At 29.6% G+C, this 23,997-nt stretch overlaps 1 protein-coding gene across 1 annotated transcript in view; it reads right to left on the bottom strand.

Annotated features, from left to right (window-relative positions):
• Nucleotides 1-22,392, bottom strand: part of LOC136984322 (dynein beta chain, ciliary-like) — a 215,241-nt gene extending 192,849 nt beyond the window's left edge. The window contains exons 1-6 of the mRNA XM_067281255.1: nt 21,892-22,392; nt 21,437-21,633; nt 14,261-14,462; nt 12,632-12,731; nt 9,366-9,577; nt 3,302-3,532 (exon numbers count right to left, since the gene is read on the bottom strand). Coding sequence (XP_067137356.1) covers nt 3,302-3,532; nt 9,366-9,577; nt 12,632-12,731; nt 14,261-14,462; nt 21,437-21,633; nt 21,892-22,290 — 1,341 coding nt within the window. The 5' untranslated portion in view covers nt 22,291-22,392. The remainder of the gene's footprint in view (nt 1-3,301; nt 3,533-9,365; nt 9,578-12,631; nt 12,732-14,260; nt 14,463-21,436; nt 21,634-21,891) is intronic.
• Between the last annotated feature and the right edge of the window lie 1,605 nt (nt 22,393-23,997).

Here is a 23,997-nt window from a genome sequence, read left to right as displayed (position 1 = left end):
TTGGCATACCGTGACAGAAACCATCCATTTTTTCAGCTTTATATAGTAGATAATAAAATATAATCTTTTGTTATTAATTATTTCTATTGATAATACAATAGCCCCTTGTTGTATACTTCATTATAGCATTTGTTGAAATATATCACAGTACTTTTTGTCTTTAAATATAAAAGCAATTTATCAATAATGGATAGATACATCATTCATATTGTGCCATCTGATATATCGTTCTTTTGGTTTGCCTCCCTACATTCCCAATATAATGAGGAGCTACTGCAATATCATTTTTCTCATTTAGAATTTTCCATGCCAAATTCCATGTAGAATAAATGTCCATATAAAAAATTTTTAGGAAAATGAAAAATAAATTTAAAAATAAAATGGCTTTCTGGAGATCATGGTTTATACATGTGAAATTTCAGAAATGTAAAATTTTAAACACATTGTTTAATTATAAATTAATTTAAACAATGGTAAATGGAAAATGGAAGAAATGAAAATGTTTCTTGGTTTTTTCAATTGAAAAAAGCCAAATTATTGAAATAGATATTAAAATAGAGTTATTGAAGTTTGACTTAACCTTTCTTTGTGGCAAAGAAAACAAAGATGTTTAGTAGTATAAAATAATTATTCTAAAAGGAAATATTCTACTTATAATTTAGTTGAAACTGCTTGTAAAATGCAATATTCGAAAATATTTTAATTTTAATAAACTTTGAACTTCAATAAATTAAATCTTGTTACCTTTATGTCAAAATATACATTTCTCAGCTGTATATTTTTCTTGAAATTATATGTTAAATATTTCCTTCATGATACTTTCCCCATTATAAAACACTTCAATTATATGTTTTTCATTTATATAATTTCATAGTTATATGTCATATTTCTAGGTACCCTATAGCACTTTCTCACTTATGGATTATATATATATATATAAGTGCAATAAAAAAATTTAAAGTAATAATTAAAAAAGTAAAAAAGCATAGTATGTATTTACTTCAGGTATTAATCCATACTAACAGTGAATCGCCATCAAATACAAAAAGTAGAATGAGTAATATGTAATGTGAGGTTATTTCCAACAAACTTTCCTATTTAGCAAATCATTTGGCCTGTCTATGTTGAAAATTTTCCATATTTTAAAGCATAAAGCAATTTTCAAATCAAAATTGTTTCTGATTTTATAATTCATTTTCATTATTCATTGTCAGTATGCTAACCTTTAGAATGGCTCTTCATTCTTTCATATGACTGGAGTTTCAGTGAAAGAAGACAACTGATATCTCATACTCAGTGTTGCCATTTTGAAAGTTTCACACCCAGATTTAGAGATTTGAATGTTAAATATAAATTTAAATTAAAAAAACAAAACCTGCTAAAATTTTGTTCCTTCAAAATGAAAAGCAAGTAACATCAGCAAAGTAACATCAACAGCAGGTGCAAGGGCATTTGAAACTGATTAATATTAAAATGTTAATAGAAAATGACATGTTAATTATTTAAATAAAATGTTTGACATTTGTAATGGTACAGTAGTTGTGATTACTATTATTATTTAGGTTGTTCACACACATTTTTTGAAACATAAAAATTTAGAGGATTTTTAAAAGATTAATTTTTTTAACCATACTTAGAAGTTTTTGGAGGTAATATACTCCATATTTAGTGGTAAGTTTCATATAAAACAACAACACTATATACATACCATACTGGTACATGACAAATCCATTAAAAAAAGTATAACAACAAACAAAAAAACTTGGTAAATTTTTTAAAAATACATGATTTAATTTTACACTGTTTTAATTTTCCTTTTATATGTTGTTCAAACATATCCATATTAAAAAAAAACTTCTTTGTTAAGAATTATATGTATAAAGTCAGGTGTGTAGTAATAAATTTGTAATATTTTTATGATGAACTATATTCATTCTGAAAAAATTCAAAACTAGTTAGTTTCACTCATGTTTTTCTCACATAATATTTTTTCCGGTTTTTTGAAAAACACATAAACAAGATTCAACTGTAATTATAGTACTCTCAATATAATTAATTACTACATACAATTACTATCCTAATTTGGTAATTAAGTTACTAGTTAACTACCTGTTTGGTTTCAACTACTCTAACTAGTTTTCTTTTTAATTCACTATAATGTAGACAACATTATAGTGAATTAAAGTGAAACACACTGTAATAAATCTAATGTAAGTTATTAAGTTGAGCAAACACAATTTAATTTTTATGAAGATCAATTCAACTTTTGTGAAAGTCAACAAGTGTGGTTCAACATTTTTACACGATATGAGAAATTATAGCATTTGAAATTTTTATATTGCCAATGATAAAAGTTTAATTCAAAGAAAAACAACCAATCAGGTTTTGCTATGTTTTGCCATGCACATGTGTAAGAAAATACATGGCTTGTTGCATACCTTTATTTTGTTTTATACTTGCATCAAGTTATTAATTAATACTCTATTTATTGACTTAAATGGCAGGAATTTTCATGTATAATTGGAAATTTAAAAAATAATAAAGTTTGTTTTTGTGTGTTACACAACTACTAGCAAATAAAGAATTATTTTTTTAATACAACACTACTTTCACTGATAGTGCGGCAGTGGAACGTCTATTTTCCATATCAGGACAAATTTAATATCTAGGTAATGTACATAAAAAATTTGAAGAATACTTGTATTCTTGAGACATCAGTTTAAATATTATGTAACACTTTTTATTTATATAAAAAGTGTTACATAATATGGATGAAATAAAAAACAAAGCTGTTATTTTAATCCAGTCTAAAGTTTTGTTTTTCTATTTCTGAATAGTTATGTAGTTAACTACTAATTTAAACTATTTTTATAAAAACAAAGCAACCACATAGTTAACTAGTAAATTTCATTGTCTTTTATATTAGTTAACTATGCAATTAGTGCTCATTATTATTTAATAAAAAGCTTTTGAATAGAGTTAATATACAAGTACTGTAATTAAACTATAATACAAATATTATACTTGAATTATAGTCTATTTATATTAGATTTATAATAATTTTTCTGCTACATAAGAAATATTACAAGCATATATCTAAATTTCAATATCACTATTGATTATTGATATTGATTATTAATATTTAGGTATATGCTTGTAATATTGATATTTTAGAAGAAAAAATTATCTTAATTGTAATGATAATGCAAGAAAGTAAGAAATGAAAGCAAGCAGACTAAAAATTAAATAAAAAAATGCAATTGTAAAAATCATAAAATTAATTTTGTATTTTTAAACTAACCTTTACAAGCTGAATTCTTTCTAAGTATTTATTTACATGTTCAAATATTCTTCTATCAGAAAAATTCCAAGATTGAACAACATTTCCAGATATATATTTTTCCATATTATCAGAATATTCGTGATATATATTACAGAAGTCTTTTAAAACTTTTGAAGCAAATTCCAATTTATCATATGCTTCATCTATATCCAAATTTAATATACTGGATGGATCTAACCAATCATGGCACTACAAAATAAAAATATATAAAAAATTATTAAAAATCAACCATTAATTTTAAAATTATTGAATTTAATATATAAGTACAGTAAAACCCAATTTTTGTGGCCACTTTCAAGTATACAATTTTGGTCACAAATGAAGTGATCACTTACGAAAAAAACTGACATAAAGAACTGTAATTAGAGTTCTATACTGAATCCTCTGAAAATTTAATATAGAATATAAAACTAAACAAAAACAATAAAACTGATACTAATAAATTTACATAATACTGTACTGTACATCCTTTGCAATGTACAGTAATTTAAAACTTTCATATAAGGTAATGTACAGGGTGACCATAATTAGAGTAGATGTTCAGAGCTCTCTGTAGAAAAACTATTGGGCAAATCTCAACTAAATGTGATATGTATCTTATCATGAGCATGTGATTTCAATTGTTGGGGAAAATTTTACTTCAAAATTCAGCCATTAGGAAGGAATTTGGCAATGTTATCCTCTTAATGTGCATATTACATATATTTTCCAACAAATTTTTATATGGTTATGAAAACATTTCAAAAAGTGCAGAATATCAGTTATTTAACTTGAGAGCTCTTCACTTTGATATTGCAGTACAAAAAATATTGCAATGTAATGTGCATGCATGATGTAGACTCTACACTTTAAAATGGCCATATCTCCTAAACTCTATTTGGTATAAATAGACACTATTAGAGAATAATCCTCAAATTAATAAGTATAGATGAATGATAGAGGTTTTGTACCAGTATAAAAAAATGTGGGAGCTAGTGTGAAGTTGGCCCCTGCATTTTTAAATAGATATATTCCTTCAGCTGTTCAACCAAATAGTTATCCTTGGCATAATGAGTACAAATGTATGTACAAGTTTTGTATAATGCTGGGACAACTTTCACAGACATTTCTGGAATACACTTTTATTCTATTTTTTTCTTTTATTATTTTTTAGTGAGAATAAGTTAGGCTTTTTTATAGTTGAGAAATACAGATATCCCTCCTACAACATAATTTCACTCTAACATGGTTTGAGAATTGGGGATATCCCCATACAAAATGCTACAATTTTTAAGAGCAAACACTGTCATTCAATAATTTTTATTCAAGCAAGTATGCATGTTGTCTCATATTTGCCCATGGATTTTAGAATAAAACACAACCACTCACAACTGAGTAAACTTGATAAAAACAGTCACAAAAACTAAATAACCAGCAGAACAAAAGGTGATAGAGCTAATGTTTTCACATCTTAAACAATCATCATTAGGATAAATGTTGGTTAAATGAAAACCCTGCAGCTGTCAAAACAATGAGGGATTGCTGTACAAATGTGAAGAGGGAAGGTGATGTAAGAAAGAGAAAGGGAGAGAGAGAGAATAGTAAGTTTGCAGTTCTAAGAACAACTCACCCAGAGGGAAGGAATATACATTGCAAAAGTTAATGGCAGCATGATGTAGATTTCTTCCTCCTGCATGGAAATCATTCTTCAAACTGTAAACTTACTCCTCCCTCTCTTTTTTACGTCACTTCCCCTCTTCACACTTGTACAGCAATCTCTCGTTTTAATAGCTATGGAGTCATTTAGCCTGATGATGCCCATTCAACACAGGCAAAAATGCTAGCTGTATCACCTTTTTTCTGCTGGTTATTTGGTTTTGGTGGCAGATTTTACAATATTGAAATTTTCAATATTGTTTTATGCTTTTCGCTCAGTTTTCTTTAATGGAAACTGACTGTACAATTTTTCTTCTTCCTTGTCCTAGCTTCCTATTCTAGCTTTTCTATAAACCAGGTATGACTGTTGTTGGTGATAGTGATCTAAATGAACCCAAAAGACTGTCATTGTGTTTTGTTTTCATAGATTAAATTAAAAATTACTATATAAAAAGCTTAAATTTTTAAAGATCTCTTCATCAAAGCAAGCAAATGAAAATATCAGATTTTATTTTAAAAAAGTACAGAAAAATTAAGATGTTGCTTATACTTCAGATTAAGGTAAACAGAAAAATTCAAATGGTGACAATATTTTACCAAAACAGAAAAGTCTTCATTTAACAGGGTCTATTAGTCAAGAAAAAATTAATATTAACATGCAATACTTATGATTCTAATTGTTAAGCAAGGCTGTGCTGTGCTATGATACAGAGAGGCAGCCGCATCAGGTGGCACCGTAAGGGGGCAGCATAAAAAACATTTAAGGGGCAGCATTACAAAGACATGCATCATATTAAGAAAATCTACTGCATGGCCCTGTTGTTAAGTAATTATTGATTGCTTTAATAAACATATTTCTCTCAATTATAAAAAAAGAATAGTAAATTTTTGCTAACTTTTGAAACTTAACTCTAAGGATGCATATACATTTGGAATCAAACTGATCCAAGATTACTCTGATTGTTCAATTCCTGTATACAAACAAACTATAGTGATCTGATCAATCTCTATCTGCATATACAAATGCCATCTAGGATCATATGGATCAAACTAATCTGAGCAGAAGGTAGGATCATTTGGATCATATAAAAAAAATTAAAGATGGCAACCTCCATGGTTAAAGTCAAGCTGATAGTTGACAGCAAAAAAATATGTTTAGCTGTCAACAATGGAAAGTATTTAAAACTTAATAAATGGTAAGTAAAGAAATTATTAAAATATCCAATAAACTGAGATGAAAAAATTAAGAGACAGTTTTGAAAGATTGTATGGTAAAAATGCATAGTATGCACTCTCCCATTTTACCATTATGTAAACAGTTTTATTCATGGAGTAAATACGATTTGATCCTACTTATATACTTTCTGCCAACTAATATACATGACAGAAGTGATCTGTAGCATGTAGCATGTGAAAAAGACTGATCTGATCTTATAGATCAGTCTTTTTCATGTAGCATGTGACATCTTCTTACAGATCAGTCTTTTTCACATGCTACAAGAAATTAAAAGTATACGCACCCATATTTTGTACTACTCCTTTGTTTCATATAGCACATATTTGCATAACATGGTACTTTCTTTGAACCTAACTATCTATTAGGGATATTTGTATTTTGGGGCCCCAAAAAATTACTTGCACCTGAGCATCTTTCTGTCAATTGACTAATGCTGAGTACTTGCATAGCTTTTCATGCTTTTGCTAGAGTTCTGTACAGTAGGAATCTGCCTTCATAGGTCAAAGAAATGAATGACAGATTACACCAACAGCAAACCACCAGCAGACCCTTTCATGAAAGTAGACTTGGCATTGCCACATGCTTGGATGTTTCATCAATATCCAAGTACTGATCTGATCTTTGATAATTATTGTACAGCATCCATTTTTCATTAAAATATAATGCAAGAAAGACTATCTTTCTTTTTGTGTCTTTTCAGAAGAGAAATGCACATCTTAGCTGGTTTGTCTTGTTTCTGTCTCTCTTCTTACAGACAATCGATTCTACACAGTCTGAATACTGTGCAGAATTCTCTTCCATTCTCATTGCATAAACACTGCAAAACTACTTATACAGGGTGGGCCAACGAAAACGAAACGGCAGAGTGTTCATGTTCATCCAAGCAAATAGCTCAGACAGGTCGATTTTATTCTCGAGGGGACATCTTATGCAATAAAGTTTTTGCGATTCTGAATACAACAGACAACAAAAAATTTTAAAAACTCATTTATTTTGTATTAACTAAACAAACATTTATTTCGAAAAAAATGTTTGTTTAGTTAATATTCAGATTCGCAAAAACTTTATTGCATAAGATGTCCCCTCGAGAATAAAATTGACCTGTCCGAGCGATTTGCTTGGACGAACACGAACACTCTGCCGTTTCGTTTTCGTTGGCCCACCCTGTATATATTTAGCACAATGCAGATTAAATAAATATCTGTATTACATAAAATATAAAGTTTGGAAATTAGTGATTTATAAAAATTGATGTATTTTACAATCTACAATAATTAATCTTTTTCAATATTATTTGACCTATGAATTATACATTTTATATTAATTCATTTTTTCTTGTATTTCAACAATAAATTTTACTGAAATCATAGGATGTTTGAAAGTTTTCTTTATAAGAGTAAAGTTTAATTCTTCATAGACAAAATTTGCACTATTACAGACTATTTGCACAAATTAATTGTTTAAAAAATAAAGTTTTCAGAAAAACTATTTGTTAATACAGCAAAATTTAAAATTTCCCTGTAGGTTCCATCATTAAAAATGTAACTATCATTTCTTTTTAATCAATTGACACTCTGATCTATGGACAAATCTCACTTATGAAATCATTTTTCTATAAAATTTGAAGGACAAGTTTCGCTCATTCAAGTTTCATGTTTATTCCTACTCCCTGTTATTCTATGCAGCTGGATGATTTACAACACTGGGACATGGAACAGCATGACAATGGAGTCACTGATTTTGATCAAACTTGGTAAGGATATAGTGCATGTGCCAAGTATGTAAGGTACCAAGCATTAGACATGCCTATTGTCAATGTAGGAAGTATATTCAAATATTTGAATGCAAATTTGATTTCAGAAATTATAATTTTGTCTAATATCAATAATATATCAATAAATTTCAATGAGAGGAATTTTATATTACTACATTTCAACTACTCAAACTGTGTATATGTAAATAAACACTATACATATAACCAAGATCCAGAAAGAAAAACTACAAGAAAGCAAACATTTTCATCCATGTTTAACAGGCATTGTCAGGCTAACTGTGAAGGTCAGTTAGCCTGACAATGCCCATTACACACAAATGAAAACATTTGCTTTCTTGTAGTTTTCATTTTCATCTTCATTTAAGAAATATTATATTACTGTACTTGAACTGATATACTAGTAAGCAAGTAGCCTACTTTACCATTTAGCATCTTTCAGTTTCTGATGTATATTAATGGATTTTAACAACATTTTTGATTTGCATTTTTATTTCTCCAAAGTACTTTTTAACTTACTTTTGTACCTCATGTGGTTTCTTCTTAAATAGTTTATCCTTATGTCAATTTACTCATATTTTTGTGTTTATTGTTGATTTTATGTTTGTCATTAAAAACACTTCAGTACAATAATGTCTCTTTTCATTTTGTTTTTATTGCATACAAAATATTTTATTTTAATAGCAATCAATTGATTTTGTTACTTTGAGCCAAATTTTAATTTTAAATCACAGTTATGTCTTAATTCTAAAAGACATATATCATTAAATCAGAGAGCTTTTGATTATTAGCAAAACATAAAGGCATATCTCAAAATACGACCCCAAAATAAGATAATAATGAAGTCAATGATAAACTTATGTGTTTATAGTATTTACCAAGTATTGTAAACAAAATCTTAAAAAAAGCAGTGCTTTATACTCAACAGTTTTTTATTTACAAAGAAAATAAGAAAATAAATCTCTCTCCTATACAGTTGAAAAAATGAAAAATGCCCTTATGCATTTTCAATGACAATATGTAGTTCTCTGTAATACTTTGAAAAGAGATAATTCATGAAATATTGTATATTATTTATATTTAATTATTTATTAAGTTTTTAATCAACATACTGTTCTTGTAATTTACATATGAAGATGTATAACAACAACTAATCTGATTTAATTAATCAATACAAAATGATCAGCTGAATTATCAGGCTGAATATTTTTGAACTATGATAACAATTAATTAGTAATTAATTTGACTAAAGGCAGGCAGATATGCTACCACCTTGTATTAATGTAACCCAAAAATAGCCCAATAATTTGGTTAATCATTTGATGTTGATTACATAGCAAGATAATAAGTAAATAAAATAAATTAAAAGTCATATTTACCATATTTATTAATTTATTTCCAACTTTCTGGAGCAATATAATTAATCTAGATGGAGTTCTGAAATAATCAGATCGTGCCCAACACAATCCTATAATTTGAATTAAAATGCAAATGGCAGGTATAATATCCTTAAAATCTGTTTGTTCAAATTTCAATAAATGACTCTCTAAGGGTTTTAGATGGAAGCTTATATCTTGTGCTTCTGCTACTCCTGTAGAAAATATTTATAATTTTTAAATAAAATAACTAAATTGAAAGCTATTAATCATTAATTCTAAAAGTGTGTTGTGAACAAAGCATACAAGAAGATTGGTCTTTGTTGGAAAAACATGCATTATCAATTATACTGTAGTATTATAACAATTTTTATGTGCAAGGAATTATTTATTTATGAACATAAATTATTATGTAAAACAATTAATTCTTCAACTGAGATGTGGTCAAAATAACATTTTGATGTGTAATAGTATAGTACACTAATAATAGATTCTGAGAGAATTTGTACTAGTAGTATGTAACTGTATGAAACTTGGGAACATATCTTCTTTGATTGTCTGAAATTTGAAGCAAATAGAAAAAGTATTTGATGAGATTTAAGTCCTGAAAAGATATACCATATTTTACGGACTATAAGACGCACTTTTTTCTTCGAAAAATTGCCTCCAAAATTCAGGTGCGTCTTATAGTCCGTAGTGTCTTATAGGTATTTTTTTTAAAAAAAATTGCTTAAAAATTAAGGTGCGTCTTATAATCTGTAGCGTCTTATAGTCCGTAAAATACGGTAATTAATTTACCGTATTTTTCAAAATTTGATTATTATTATGTATTTTATTTTGTATTATCTTGTACTAAGCTATTGTATTAATTTGTTAATATTACTAACTTTACTTTTAAATTATAATTTGACCCTTTTGTAACAATCTGAGGTCATGTAATAAAGAATTGATTGATTGAATGATTGAACATTTAACAACAGTTAAATAGCATTGAGATTAGTCTAAGATGCGATTTAGACTATATTTTTATAATCAATTCAAAAATTTGGAATTTCTTCAATGATCAAATTTTACATCAGAATAAAAACTGATGGAAAACTATGATGAAAAAAGTATAAAAAATTATAATAGTATGAATATCACTTAGTGCATTGCAGATATCTTGCAGTAATCTATGTATATAAATGAGGATGTTTGTCTGCTATACATGCTTAGGCCATTTGAACCAATTGCTATGAAACTCAGAAATTACATTCATATACTTCAAGATCATATTGTACATCCCACCCAAAATTATCAATTGGATTTCTATATATCGATTAATTTCTGTCTACATTTGATTGCTGGATTTACATATAGTGCCACCTACTGATAAAAAAAATTTAACAAAATAATTAACTAAATATAATTCTTACAAAGAAAAATATAATTTTAAAAAATATATTGATATATTATATTCCCTGAATTACAGCAAGAATGACATAGAGTGAAATAGACGCACCATTATTGCAACAGGTAGCACATAGCACTTGCCTGCATGGAGTGTAGTAGCGTTTTGCCCCTGTATGTTATACTTTTCCTGTTAGCAACAGAGTCATGCCAGTTATGCATCTAACTTAATTCAGAGAAAAATTTTTGAATTGAAATAATGTGACTTGCAGTACAGATCAGAAGTTCTTATATAGTTAATCCAGTCCTCTTGCTCTTAAGCTTTCCATATCTGAGTATTGACTTTCATCTATCTAACTCCATTCTCAAGATTAAGGAAGGACAGACAGCAGATGGACGACAGTGAAATTTATAGGTCTACAACATTTTCAAATTGCAGCCCAATAAGTACCCTCCAGTAACTGAGTGGACAAAAATCACCAAACACTGGTAGTCAGTCATGGGTTTGCTTATCGCCAATGGACTGGACACATGGAGTTTTCTGGGGTTTCCTCATGTTAGTAACACTTAAATTGAGACAGGCTTTACATAAGTCTTCATGGGATGCATACTCCTCAGCAAATTGCTCACATATTGCATTCCTGTAACCAAATAAGCCAAACTAATTCTAATAATTTTTCTATAAATTTTGATAATTATGAGGACATACTTAACTACCAGGAAACCTGGACATCCCTCTCCCTCCCCTGATTTCATCTCCCTTTATTAACTTCATAAACCCATTGCCCCAAACTTCTTTCACTGATTCTGCTTAAAGATGTTCTAACATTCAGTCAAATTAATGCACAATACATGCAACAATTTTATTTATTTTATAAGTAACGGTTTATCACATCAAGTAACCAATCTAACACATTTTAAAAATTTTCTTACTCTACTGTACACAATTTAAAGAATTTTTAAAATGTGTTAGGTTGGGCACTTGATGTGATAAAATCTTACATAAGATAATGTTTGTAGTTATATAAATCGAATACTATAATAAAATAAAATATAATAGAAGGGTTGGAAGTTTGAAATAATCTAATAATCTTAATGTTTGTACTTATTTTTTACCCAGGCAATACCAGGCTTAATGTAACAAATATAATCATATAATATTAAATCTGATTAGCTTTAATATTTGAGCCATTTACAGGCCAAATCAATTAACTTCATTTGTAAATTCTTAATATAATCTTCATTATTTTTACATTTGATCAAGTAACTAAATTTATATATCATTATATTAAGGCACAGTTTAGTGTAACAATATATAAAATACATTCTACAATGTTTATTTAAATTTAAAGTTTAAAAGGAATTTTAAAAAGTAATTTATATTATCAATTTTTATACTTTTTGTTTTGTGGAGTTAATCGATTTGACAAGTGCTCATTTATCAATGCCATGAAAATAATTTCATAATAAGAACATCAACAATAATTTCAAACTGAGGATACATCTAAATAAATTTAAAATATTTAAATTAAATATTTTTAATAAAATGTTTATTCATTTCAATTTTGCTTTTCTCAAATATTTTTGATGATTTTATTTTTTAAGTTAATGTATATAAATTCTTAAATTAAATATGCTTAAAAATACATGAAAACAAATTTAAAAATTATATGAATATTTATATTTATATAACTGAATAAAGATTTGGTTTATGCACAGTTAAATGTACACTTAATCAAGAATTCTAAAGAGCAATACTTTCATTTATATTTAATAATTAATCTAACTACTTGTATATATGCAAACATACTTAGAATACTTTTTCTTCTAAATATTCAATGAAATTATTGTAAAAATAATTATATAATTTTCAAAATTACCTGCAACTACATTCCTTATCATATTTTTAAAAGATGGTAAATAACAACTTTCAGTAATTTCTAATAATTTTCCCATCTTCTGTACACGAGACTGACTTAACTGAAATGGTAAATGTATATACTTATTAAATAATTCTTGAAAATTCCATAATCCTGCATCTGCAGGTATATATATATGTATATTTATATTTTTATGAAAGTTAAAACTAGATATATTGTATTTAATAATAAATAATATTTTTAAATTTTATATTTAATTTTCACTTAATCAAATAACCATTTCATATATGTAAAATTAAATACTAAATGACTACTTATCTGTACAGTCAAATCTGACTAATCCAAATTTGTTTAATTTGAATTATTGAATAATTCAAACTAAAGTTATTTTCCTTGAAATTTGTATTTAAAATTAATGTTATAAAATATAGTTAATTCAAATTCCTTTTGTATGTATTTAAATTTGAAGACAGTAATAAAATAAATTTAAATTTAAAAGTTGAATAATCAATTCTCAAACTTCCTGATCTCTACAAAAAATACAGATTTCTTCTGGACTAGTATACAGAAGCTAAGGAAGAAAAAAGTAGATTATCGAATAAATATAGAAACATCAACTTGGAATCAATTTTTTAACAGATTTCCAAATATTGATAATCCACCAACTCTAACATCTTTTAATCTGAATAATGATTTATTTGATTTGCTGTTTACCTTTGACAAACTTGAGGATTCAATCCGAAGAATGAAATTAAGGCCTGCCTCTGGCATTGACCTAATAACTTCCAAATTTATCAAATCCTTGCTTCCATCAGGCAAACAGATTTTGCTTGACTCATTCAATTTCTTTTATAAAATGTCTAAATACCCAGAAATTTGGAATACAGCTAAATTAGTTATAACTACAAAAAAGGACATCATTTGGAACCCGAAAATTATAGACCGATTACTCTTCTCCTGGTATTAAGGAAATGTCTCATATCTATTTTAGCAAACTGTTTTCAGCAATGGACCCAAGAAATAAATCTTAACTCTGAATTTCAATATGCTTTTACCTTCCAGGGGTACAGAATTTGCTATTTTTTTACTATCTTCAATTATTCAAATATCATTTTATTTTCCTGTTTTTGCACTATACCACTAGGCAACTCTAAGCTGATATTCATGACAAAGAACATTTAAATTAAACTTTACCAATGAAAAAATGAAAATAAATTGTTTACTGCAATTTATTTTCATCTTTTCATTAGTAAAGTTTAGTTTGGTAAACCTTACATTGTGGCTACTCCAATTCTGCGACCACCCATAAAATTCCTCTATGAAACCACATAAGTTTTAATGTAAATCAAAGTCCATCTCTGTGGCCACTCTCTCTTCAGCTATCATTTTGCATAAATGGTGAAGTTAGGAATGTCCTAAGATGACTTTAAACACTCTTTACATGGTCAACAAAACAAGAAACCCCTATGTTACTAAACAGAATGTATTATTTGAAGAACTTTAAATGGAATTGAGTATTGTTACTACAAATTATCTGCTTGAAATTACAATATATGCATTTTTATAATAATAAAAATGTATATACTGAATAGAAAAATAATGTAAAAATAGATATATATTATACTTTACTTGATGATATATGTATTTCAAATTTTTATAGCGATGATTCCAAAATATTAATTCATTTTTAGGTTCTATAAGATTTCCATGCAATATTGCAGGGTCAGAGTCTTTTTCTATGATCTCATTGACTTGTGATGTCCACTGAACTACTGCAGTTTCAATAGCATATGTAAGTTGTTTGAACTGTGAATCATCATCCACTAGCACACTATAAAAAGATAAATATTTAAGTTATCAGATAATTAATTATTATTGAAATTTAGCTGATGTTTATGAAACTGTAGGAAATTACAAGAGCTCTGAAGAAATATAGGGTGGGTGCAAAAGTAGGTATACAGTTGAGAATCTGAGAAATACAAATGTTTGGTGTTCATTACTATTATTTTTATTATCTTTTATTAGTTCGTATTCCTTATTTGTGATTTAATTTGTACATAAAAATAAATGTTTTTTGTTCTTATTTTCTCCCTGTATGGTTTTTTTTCCATAATAACAACTGTATATCTACTTCTGCACCCCCCCTGTATATAAAATAATCTCAATTAAATACTAAGAATACAAGAGATTTAAGAAACAGTGGATAGATTCCATATAATTTTATTCAGAAAATAAAATGGAACTAATAAAATGTAATTTTAACTAAACGAAAGTCAAATCAAGAATAATTTTCTCCATTTTTTAAAACTTTTAATGCATTTCACCTGAATTATCTTTGTTGCTCAATATTTACTTTTTATTCAAATGCAGTAGTTATATATTTCAGTAATTTTTTTAAAAACATGGTTAATGAAATTTTCAAATCTTATTAAAAAAATAATCTGTGAATAATATATCTAATAATACTTATGTCAAAAAAACCCGTTAGCATAAAATTTTGAATCTTGAAGATCATACATTCGTTGACAAAAAATTTACACATAGATAAAATTGTCCAATTACTGCAAAACCTGGCATTCAGCCATGTCTCAGACAGATATATAAATGATTACAGTTGTGGTCTGATCACACAGTAGGTAATGCCAGAGTACCTTTAAAGTGCTATCACAGTATCCTATTGTGGAGATCTTCAAACACTAGGCTTGCTTCTATGACAGAGTCAAAGACAATATGCACATATATATAACATTATCAGGTTCATTTGTAATGATGCCATTACATGAGAGTATAGACTGCTATGGACTGACAGCTTATTATCTTTACATGTGAATTCCAATTCTCTCTAATTGGTGAGTGCTTCAATCCTGCTTTTACTGTTGAAGAGCACACTTGGTGTGCTTGTTATATGGGAGCCATTTCATATGGCAATCAATCATCCTTAATAGTAGTTCAAAAAACATTGATGGCACTGTGGTACATTCAGGAAATCCTGTACTCTCATGTGTTGCTTTCACAGCAGAGCTGCAAACAGTCATTTTACAGCAAGAAAATGCTTGACCATAAATAGCTAGGGTTTCTTAAGAATGTCTTCACACTTCTTTGGATGCCACATCCAAATTTGTCATCCATCAAGCATTTGTGAGACTAGATGGGATGCCAGCTGTAGCTATCTATAAGATGTTACAACTATCATTATAGAATGGCAGTTACAACATCATAAACATGATGTCCATCCATGACAGTTATGCCTGAAAAAAGCTATAAGTTGCAACATCTATGGACAAATCCATTCTAAGATAGTATATGGCACTGTATTCCTCCATGCCTAACTATATTTTCTCATGTATCCAGGCAAGAGTAAGAACTACAAACTAAAGATTGTTTTAAATTGTATCATTGTTCCACAGGAAATTATTTCTTTGCAATAATATTGTAATCACTTATCATCATTATGTTTGCCCCAATAAAATTTTACTCAATTCCAACAACACCTTTTTGGTTTGAAAATATTTTTGTGAATGAATGTATAATGGATCTATCCCTTCCATTTATTTTCTAAGATAACTGTGTTTAAAAACTAAAACACAAACTCAATGCCACAATATACTATCTTATTAGAATATGGTCTATAGATTCCTGAATTTGTAGAACTGCACATAGATCTATCTTAACGTGGTAAATGATATTATTGAAATGAACTATAAGTAAAGAAAAAGTCATTAGAAATCAGATCACAAAAATAGGTTGATAATAAAAGAATAGCAGTTCTATAGAATGGTAGTTTGTTCATTTTAAAATGTAAAAGTGCTGTATTTTTTGTTTAAAAATCAATTTCTTTAAAAAACATTTTTTTTTTTTAAATAATTGATGAAACTTTACAGTTAAGAACAATAAGTTCAACTGTTGTTATTTTATCTGGACTGCATTTCATCAGAGACAAAGACTACTGGGTTTTATCTTCGTTATTCTTTATTTTACTATGCATTTCGGGTGCAATCTTTTGGTCTAACTTGTACCCTCATCAGGTGTTACATTTCTACAAGTGGTAGAAAACACATTTATTACATTAATTATTGTAGTGGAATTTTTTACAAGTTACACTAAGTTATTACAATTTTTTTACATGTTACAAGAAGTTATTACAAATTATATTATTAACATTATAGTGAACTAACCTGTTTTTACATTTAGACATTCAGTTACGAGGTGTTGATGTTTTGTCCCCTAAGGCATTTCTAACAGCCTTTCTGTTGGTTTACTTGCTTTTTTTAGTCCCTCCTATTTCCTCCCATACTTTGCCAATCTCCATGCCATTGTTTAAGTTTATGGTGTTGTTTTTATTAACTATTGCAAAGTGTTCTTTGAATTTTCGTAAATAACTGTCTTTCTCTTTGTGGATTATTTTTACACTTTTGATATCGATTGTACATCCAAATTTGCTGCAGTGATTAGTCCATGGTGATTGGTTATATCTGAGTCTGATTGCTGCTTCATGTTCTTTTATTCTGGTTTTGAGTTGCCTTCCTGTTTCTCCTATGTAGATTGTTGGCTTTTTGCATGTACATTTTATTTCATATACCACTCTTGCTTCGTCTAGTTTTTTGTTATTTTTAATTTTATTGATATTGATGTTGTTTTTAATTTTATTTTTTAGTTTGGCTGCTAGTATAATACCATTTTTTCTGAAAACATTTCTATATTTTTCATATGTGCCTTTAATATAGGGAAATGACGTATATGTAATATTCGCATTGTTATTTTTAACATTGAGTCTGTTTTTTATAAATTCAGTTATCCATTTTTTTTATTAATCTGTTTGGGTAATCGTTCAAAATAAAAGTATTTCTTAGTTCATTTTTTTGTTTTTCTCTAAGAAATACTTTTATTTTGAACGATTACCCAAACAGATTAATAAAAAAAATGGATAACTGAATTTATAAAAAACAGACTCAATGTTAAAAATAACAATGCGAATATTACATATACGTCATTTCCCTATATTAAAGGCACATATGAAAAATATAGAAATGTTTTCAGAAAAAATGGTATTATACTAGCAGCCAAACTAAAAAATAAAATTAAAAACATCATCAATATCAATAAAATTAAAAATAACAAAAAACTAGACGAAGCAGGAGTGGTATATGAAATAAAATGTACATGCAAAAAGCCAACAATCTACATAGGAGAAACAGGAAGGCAACTCAAAACCAGAATAAAAGAGCATGAAGCAGCAATCAGACTCAGATATAACCAATCACCATGGACTAATCACTGCAGCAAATTTGGATGTACAATCGATATCAAAAGTGTAAAAATAATCCACAAAGAGAAAGACAGTTATTTACGAAAATTCAAAGAACACTTTGCAATAGTTAATAAAAACAACACCATAAACTTAAACAATGGCATGGAGATTGGCAAAGTATGGGAGGAAATAGGAGGGACTAAAAAAAGCAAGTAAACCAACAGAAAGGCTGTTAGAAATGCCTTAGGGGACAAAACATCAACACCTCGTAACTGAATGTCTAAATGTAAAAACAGGTTAGTTCACTATAATGTTAATAATATAATTTGTAATAACTTCTTGTAACATGTAAAAAAATTGTAATAACTTAGTGTAACTTGTAAAAAATTCCACTACAATAATTAATGTAATAAATGTGTTTTCTACCACTTGTAGAAATGTAACACCTGATGAGGGTACAAGTTAGACCAAAAGATTGCACCCGAAATGCATAGTAAAATAAAGAATAACGAAGATAAAACCCAGTAGTCTTTGTCTCTGATGAAATGCGGTCCAGATAAAATAACAACAGTTGAACTTATTGTTCTTAACTGTAAAGTTTCATCAATTATTTAAAAAAAAAAAAAATGTTTTTTAAAGAAATTGATTTTTAAACAATATAAAGAAGCCGCACCATTGATATTACATTTACTGTATTTTTGTTGATATTGAGTTGATTGTAATGTTTTCAGTGTCATATGAACAATAACAATATGTAGCGCATGCATTTTAGTAAGCAAGAACCTAGTACAAGTGTAATCATTATAGTATTAGATTTTTTTTTTTCATTCAACATTGTTATACATGTTCCATTTTTCATCACTCATTATCATCTACTTCAGAAATGTATCTGTTTTCTGGTGTTTTCTTAGTGAATCACTGATGGGAATTCATTCTGAGGCAATTTGATTCAGACAATTCATGCAGAACCCAAACTTCAAGCTTTCTAACATAACAAAGTTGATGCAGATGATTTTCCATACTTGATTTCAATATTTGGAGAATGTTTGCAATCTCGTGTGTTGTAGTGTGGATTGGTGTTGATTAGTTCCTTCATTTTGTCATTTGTGAGAACTTGTGGGTGGCCCAAGCATGATGTGTTTTGAACAGAAAAGTCTCCAGAATGAAATCTTGCAAACCACTTCTGGCATACACATTCTTTCAAGGCATCCTTACACCCAGCGCCGGATTAAGCCTCTAGCGGGCCCTAGACAAAATTTAAATTGGGGCCCCATTTAAATAAGTTGCATCTAAACAAATCTTATATAATGTGACATTAGCGTAGCTAGCTTGGATGATACCCAGTGCGGATATCGTGGTGTCACCCATAACTTTTTAACTCTTTTATAAAACACTATTGAATTGTAATATCTTCGCACTCGAGCAACTTGAACGCTATATCGAATATGCGATGTCGTGACGTATAAGTTTAGATTTAGAAAGTAAATCATAACCATACATCAGTACTACCACGAGAGGCGGCCCTAGAAAGATTTCTAGATGGTGCGAGATCTCGTGGCGTACATTACGGGCCCTAGACATTTGTCTACTTTGCCTATTTGATAATCCGGCCCTGCTTACACCACACATGTCTTTTTACAGATTTACATCCCAATTTTTCCCTTTTTTTTAAAGCAAACAAGCATAATATGCAAAAAATTCTGTTAACTTAATCATCTTTCAACTGACATCAAACACACAAAACAAAACCAATCTTTACATTTTTTACAAACAAAATCTTTACAAAAAAATGAACAAATGTCAATTTCAAGGTCAATTGTGAGGTTCCAAAATCAAGTCAAAATTAAGAATAATTATAAAATTCCTAAGATGGGAAATTTCGGTTGTCAAATTGGACCAAGATATCGTATTAGTGATGTAAAACAGAGACAGGAGGAAAAACTACATATTTATATCAAAATGAATGTGACATGAAGATGAACGACATAAAGGAATCAGGATACTTTTATACAAGCGTTGGAGTTTAGAAAATCAAGAAAAGGTTAATAACCAAAAGGACATCTGTTAGGTCATTTAAGTTCTAAAATATCAGGGAAAAGACAATAATGAAGTAAAATACAAGCACAGATTTCTAAGCTCCATTAACACCTCTCGGTCAGAGTCAATGAAGGGTGCCGGGGAGAACTCTCAGATACAGAACTTTCTCGTGACCCGAATAGGGTCACGAGAAAGTTCTGTATCTTGAGTTTTGCCTAGAGACAGGAGAATGACCAGTCAAGATGGAGAAAGGACAAATGGCTAATCAAAGAGGCTAAGGGAGAGAAAAAACCATATAAAAACCCCAAAATCCAACATCAAAGGACAGTTGTATCCAGCCAAGTGTGCTCAGCAATGACCTGTGCAACGGAATTCGACCATCCACCTACATCAATTGCTGGAGTCTCTCCACATGTTTCACAGACTTACCACCATTAGTGCCCCAGGGCTACTTCCAAACATCGTACCACGACTTTACCTCAACCGGGTTCGAATCCAGACTGGTCGATAAATCCCCAGGAAACAGCTTCAGGGTCATTTAGCTTGATAATGCCCATTCAATACAGGTGAAAACTTTAGCTCTATCTTCCTTTTTTCAGTTGGTATTTGATTTTTATGGCTGTTTTTATCAAGTTTACCCAGTTGTGAGCAGTTTTGTCAATTGTATCAAGTTTTCCTTAAAATCAATTCCAATGTGAAAAAAATTGATAAAACAGCTAAAATATCAAATCAAACTGAATGATATAAATAATTTTATTTGAAGAGACATACATGGAGTGACAAGGGTAAGTATTTTCTATATTTAACATACTTTCACCCCTCACTATCTGCTAGTTCCCACTGCTGCCCTACATGAATCTAAAAGTAAACAGATAAAAAAGTCACAAGCAATTAATCACTGGATGAAACAAAACACATACATCAGACTCAAAATCTAGGCCACACGAGTAGCCATGAAGTAAAGAGGAATAAAGTTTAATACTTGTTCTTGTTAAGCCATTTTTTATTGAGCATTATCATGTGTATCACTGGTTTTCACGTGACATAAGGAGCTACCATACCGATATGGCAGCTTCTTGCACATAAATGTGTTGTTGGTGGTCTTGAGCTATTGGTTTTTTTATAGTAGCCTATCTACCTATCTGTATCTTGTCTATGCAAACTATAAGATGTAGGTGACTCACAAACAGAAATTTCTGGTTATATCCCTGTATATGATAAAAATAATTTGTATTTTTAAAGTAAAAAGTTTAATAAAATATAAATAAAGTAAAAAGTAAAAATTTTAAAATAATATATAATAAAATTTGAATTGCTTTATAATTTTCTGTAATTTTTGTATTTAATTAAAATCTGTACTTATTTTAGTATAAACAATAAGTTTTTATGTTAGCTTGAATTTTTCAAAGCAATTAGTAATTTAAACTAATAAAAATTATTCATCTAATATAATTCACATTTCCTAATTTTCATATTCATTGATAAATATAGTATTTCAAATAATTTTATTTTTAACTTACCTATTCATTAGGTCAATATTAATTTTATCAAGTTTCTCTATTCCGATTGGCATCGGAAGAGTTGTTCTTCGATTAATTAATCCTACCGCTTTACATACTTCATTTTTAAAATCTTGCAGTTGATAATTAATATCAATTGACACCGCTTCGGGCCATAGCTCATGATTTTTCTGGTTATTTAAGATAGGTATTATAATCTGAAATAAAGATTTACAATGATCCTTTTCGGTTAATGTTACCTTAGGTAGCCAAGAAAGCGGCTCGTCTCTAATTCCAGCAAGGAAACAGTGGGACGCACGTTCTAACCTAACCTAACCTATTCTAATAATTTGGTTGCTAATAATTATGGTAATTTATTAGAATAGGTTAGGTTAGAACGTGCGTCCCACTATTTCCTTGCTGGGATTAGAGACGAGCCGCCATCTTGGCTACCTAAGGTAACATTAACCCTTTACCTGTTCTAGTGAAACATTCAGTTGTTCCAATGGTGATGACGAAAAATCCCCAATTACAAGTGAATCGACGATGTTCTTTTTTGGAATTGGTTCCTTTTTATATTTTAAAAAGTACATTCCTTTCCCTTTGATCGTATCTGGATATTCATGAGAAGCTACTAATTGACTTGCTGCATTTTCTGATATGATTAATAAATCCGGAACAGGGTTATTTAAGAATTCTTTTATTTTCGTAACGTTGTCTTCGACCGTAAGCATTCGTGCCCACTTATCATGGCGATAGTTAAGACTTAGCATTGTTATATCGTTTAGAAAGATGAAACGAGAATCTTCTGATTCATCTTCATCTTTTTCTGTAAAATGACTACTACTACTACTACTACTTTTATCTTCGAACATCGTTATGGAATATCTTAACTTCTAAATCGTTCTGCTTCTAAAGACATAACATTGTTTGGAAACCGTTGTTATGGAAACGGAACTTTATCGTCTGCTGCAAATATTAAGTGTTGCCACATTTTAATATATATTTTAAGTGCTTTTAATTTTGATTGTTTTACGTTTATATCGATTGAATATAGTTTTTATATTTTTATATAAATTTTTATTGAAATTAAATTTAAAATTGAATTTTTGGGTGTACTATAGATTACTATCTATGGAATTTCTGGATTTTGAGTATATATCTGAACTCAGGGGACCGAGACGAGTTCAACGGTACTTTACTTTTGGACCGGAGATGAAAAATAAGAAAGTTATCATAGTTACAATTTCTTGCCTTTGACAATGCATTCTACGCCATTTTAGAGTTTTCCACTAGGTGGCGTTCGACTGTTCATGTTCCCGACAAACCTCCCGGGGGGGGTCGCCGGCAGGCCGCCCAGTGTTTAACGTCACTAGTTATTGATTCACGATAGTTCTTGCACACACGTATCAATTAACGGTCGCGACTGTTCGAGCTCCCGACGGATTCCCCGGGAGGGGAGCCGCCGAGATTTTAACGTCACTACTTATTGATTCACGGTACTTCTTAAACAAAAGAAAAAAAAGAAGTGGCGTTCGACTGTTCTTGCAATTTCTTGCCTTTCAGAGTGCTTTTTTAATGGTTTGCAGACTTTACCGCAAGATGGCAGCACTAGCAACTACGGTGCCGTCTGCATGATAGCATTAAATAAGTATAACAACTTAAAAAGTATGATAACTTTCTTATTTTTCGTGTCCGGTCCAAAAGTAGGGTACCGTTGAACTCGTCTCTGTTCCCTCAGTTCAGCTATATACTCAAAGTCCCGAAATTCCACAGATAGCAATCTATACTATTCCCCTTTTTTTCTCGAGTATTCACTTCTATTAAAGTTTGGTTTGGTTTTATTCGTATACGGCAACGCGACACACAAACGATTTACCGAAGGGAATGCCTCTTTGAGTGGACTAAACGCTGAACACTGGGAGTTCGGTCGTGGGTTCGCGCCGCCCTCGGGCTGGCAGTGTGGAGTTTTCCGGGTTTTCTCCACGTCATGACGCCTAAATAGGGGCCAGTTTCGCTTGAAAAGTCCTCCCAGAAGGCATTCTTTCACCGCTTGCGCATTGGCCATTCTGTACAATCTGCTCTTCGGTCGCCTAGCGACCAACCATAGGCTCTTCGGAGTACAGTGCTTAACAGCCATAAACTCCATATAAAACCACTTAAAATAGAAAGAAAGAAAGAAAAGGAATGCCTCCCCTCGGTACTATGGTCCAGAGGGGATGATCTTTTATGAAAAACTGGTCCTTATTTAGGTTTTACTAACGTGAAGAAAACGCGAAAAACTCCACATACCAAGTTCGTTGGCGAGGCACAACTTATGACCACTGAAGTGGTCGTGGGTTCAGTGTTTTTATCCACTCGGCCACTAATGGGCTACATTGGGCCCTCTTATAATTAGTGTCCATACAGAAAAAAAGAGTTTAAAAAAAAAATTGGTCATGATCATCAAATAGAAACTTTCTTTAGCGGACGGCCGGATGGCCTTGGCAGTTAGGACTCACCAGTGACCTAATAGGAATAAACCGTGGTCGTGGGTTTCGCACCTGACTATCGGACTGGTCATATGGAGTTTTCCTGGTTTT

Source organism: Centruroides vittatus, unplaced genomic scaffold, assembly GCF_030686945.1.
Source record: "Centruroides vittatus isolate TY-2023 unplaced genomic scaffold, ASM3068694v2 contig_913, whole genome shotgun sequence".
Taxonomy (NCBI): domain Eukaryota; kingdom Metazoa; phylum Arthropoda; class Arachnida; order Scorpiones; family Buthidae; genus Centruroides; species Centruroides vittatus.
The sequence above is the reverse complement of the archived record's forward strand: the minus strand, read 5'-3'. Positions and strand labels throughout refer to the sequence as shown.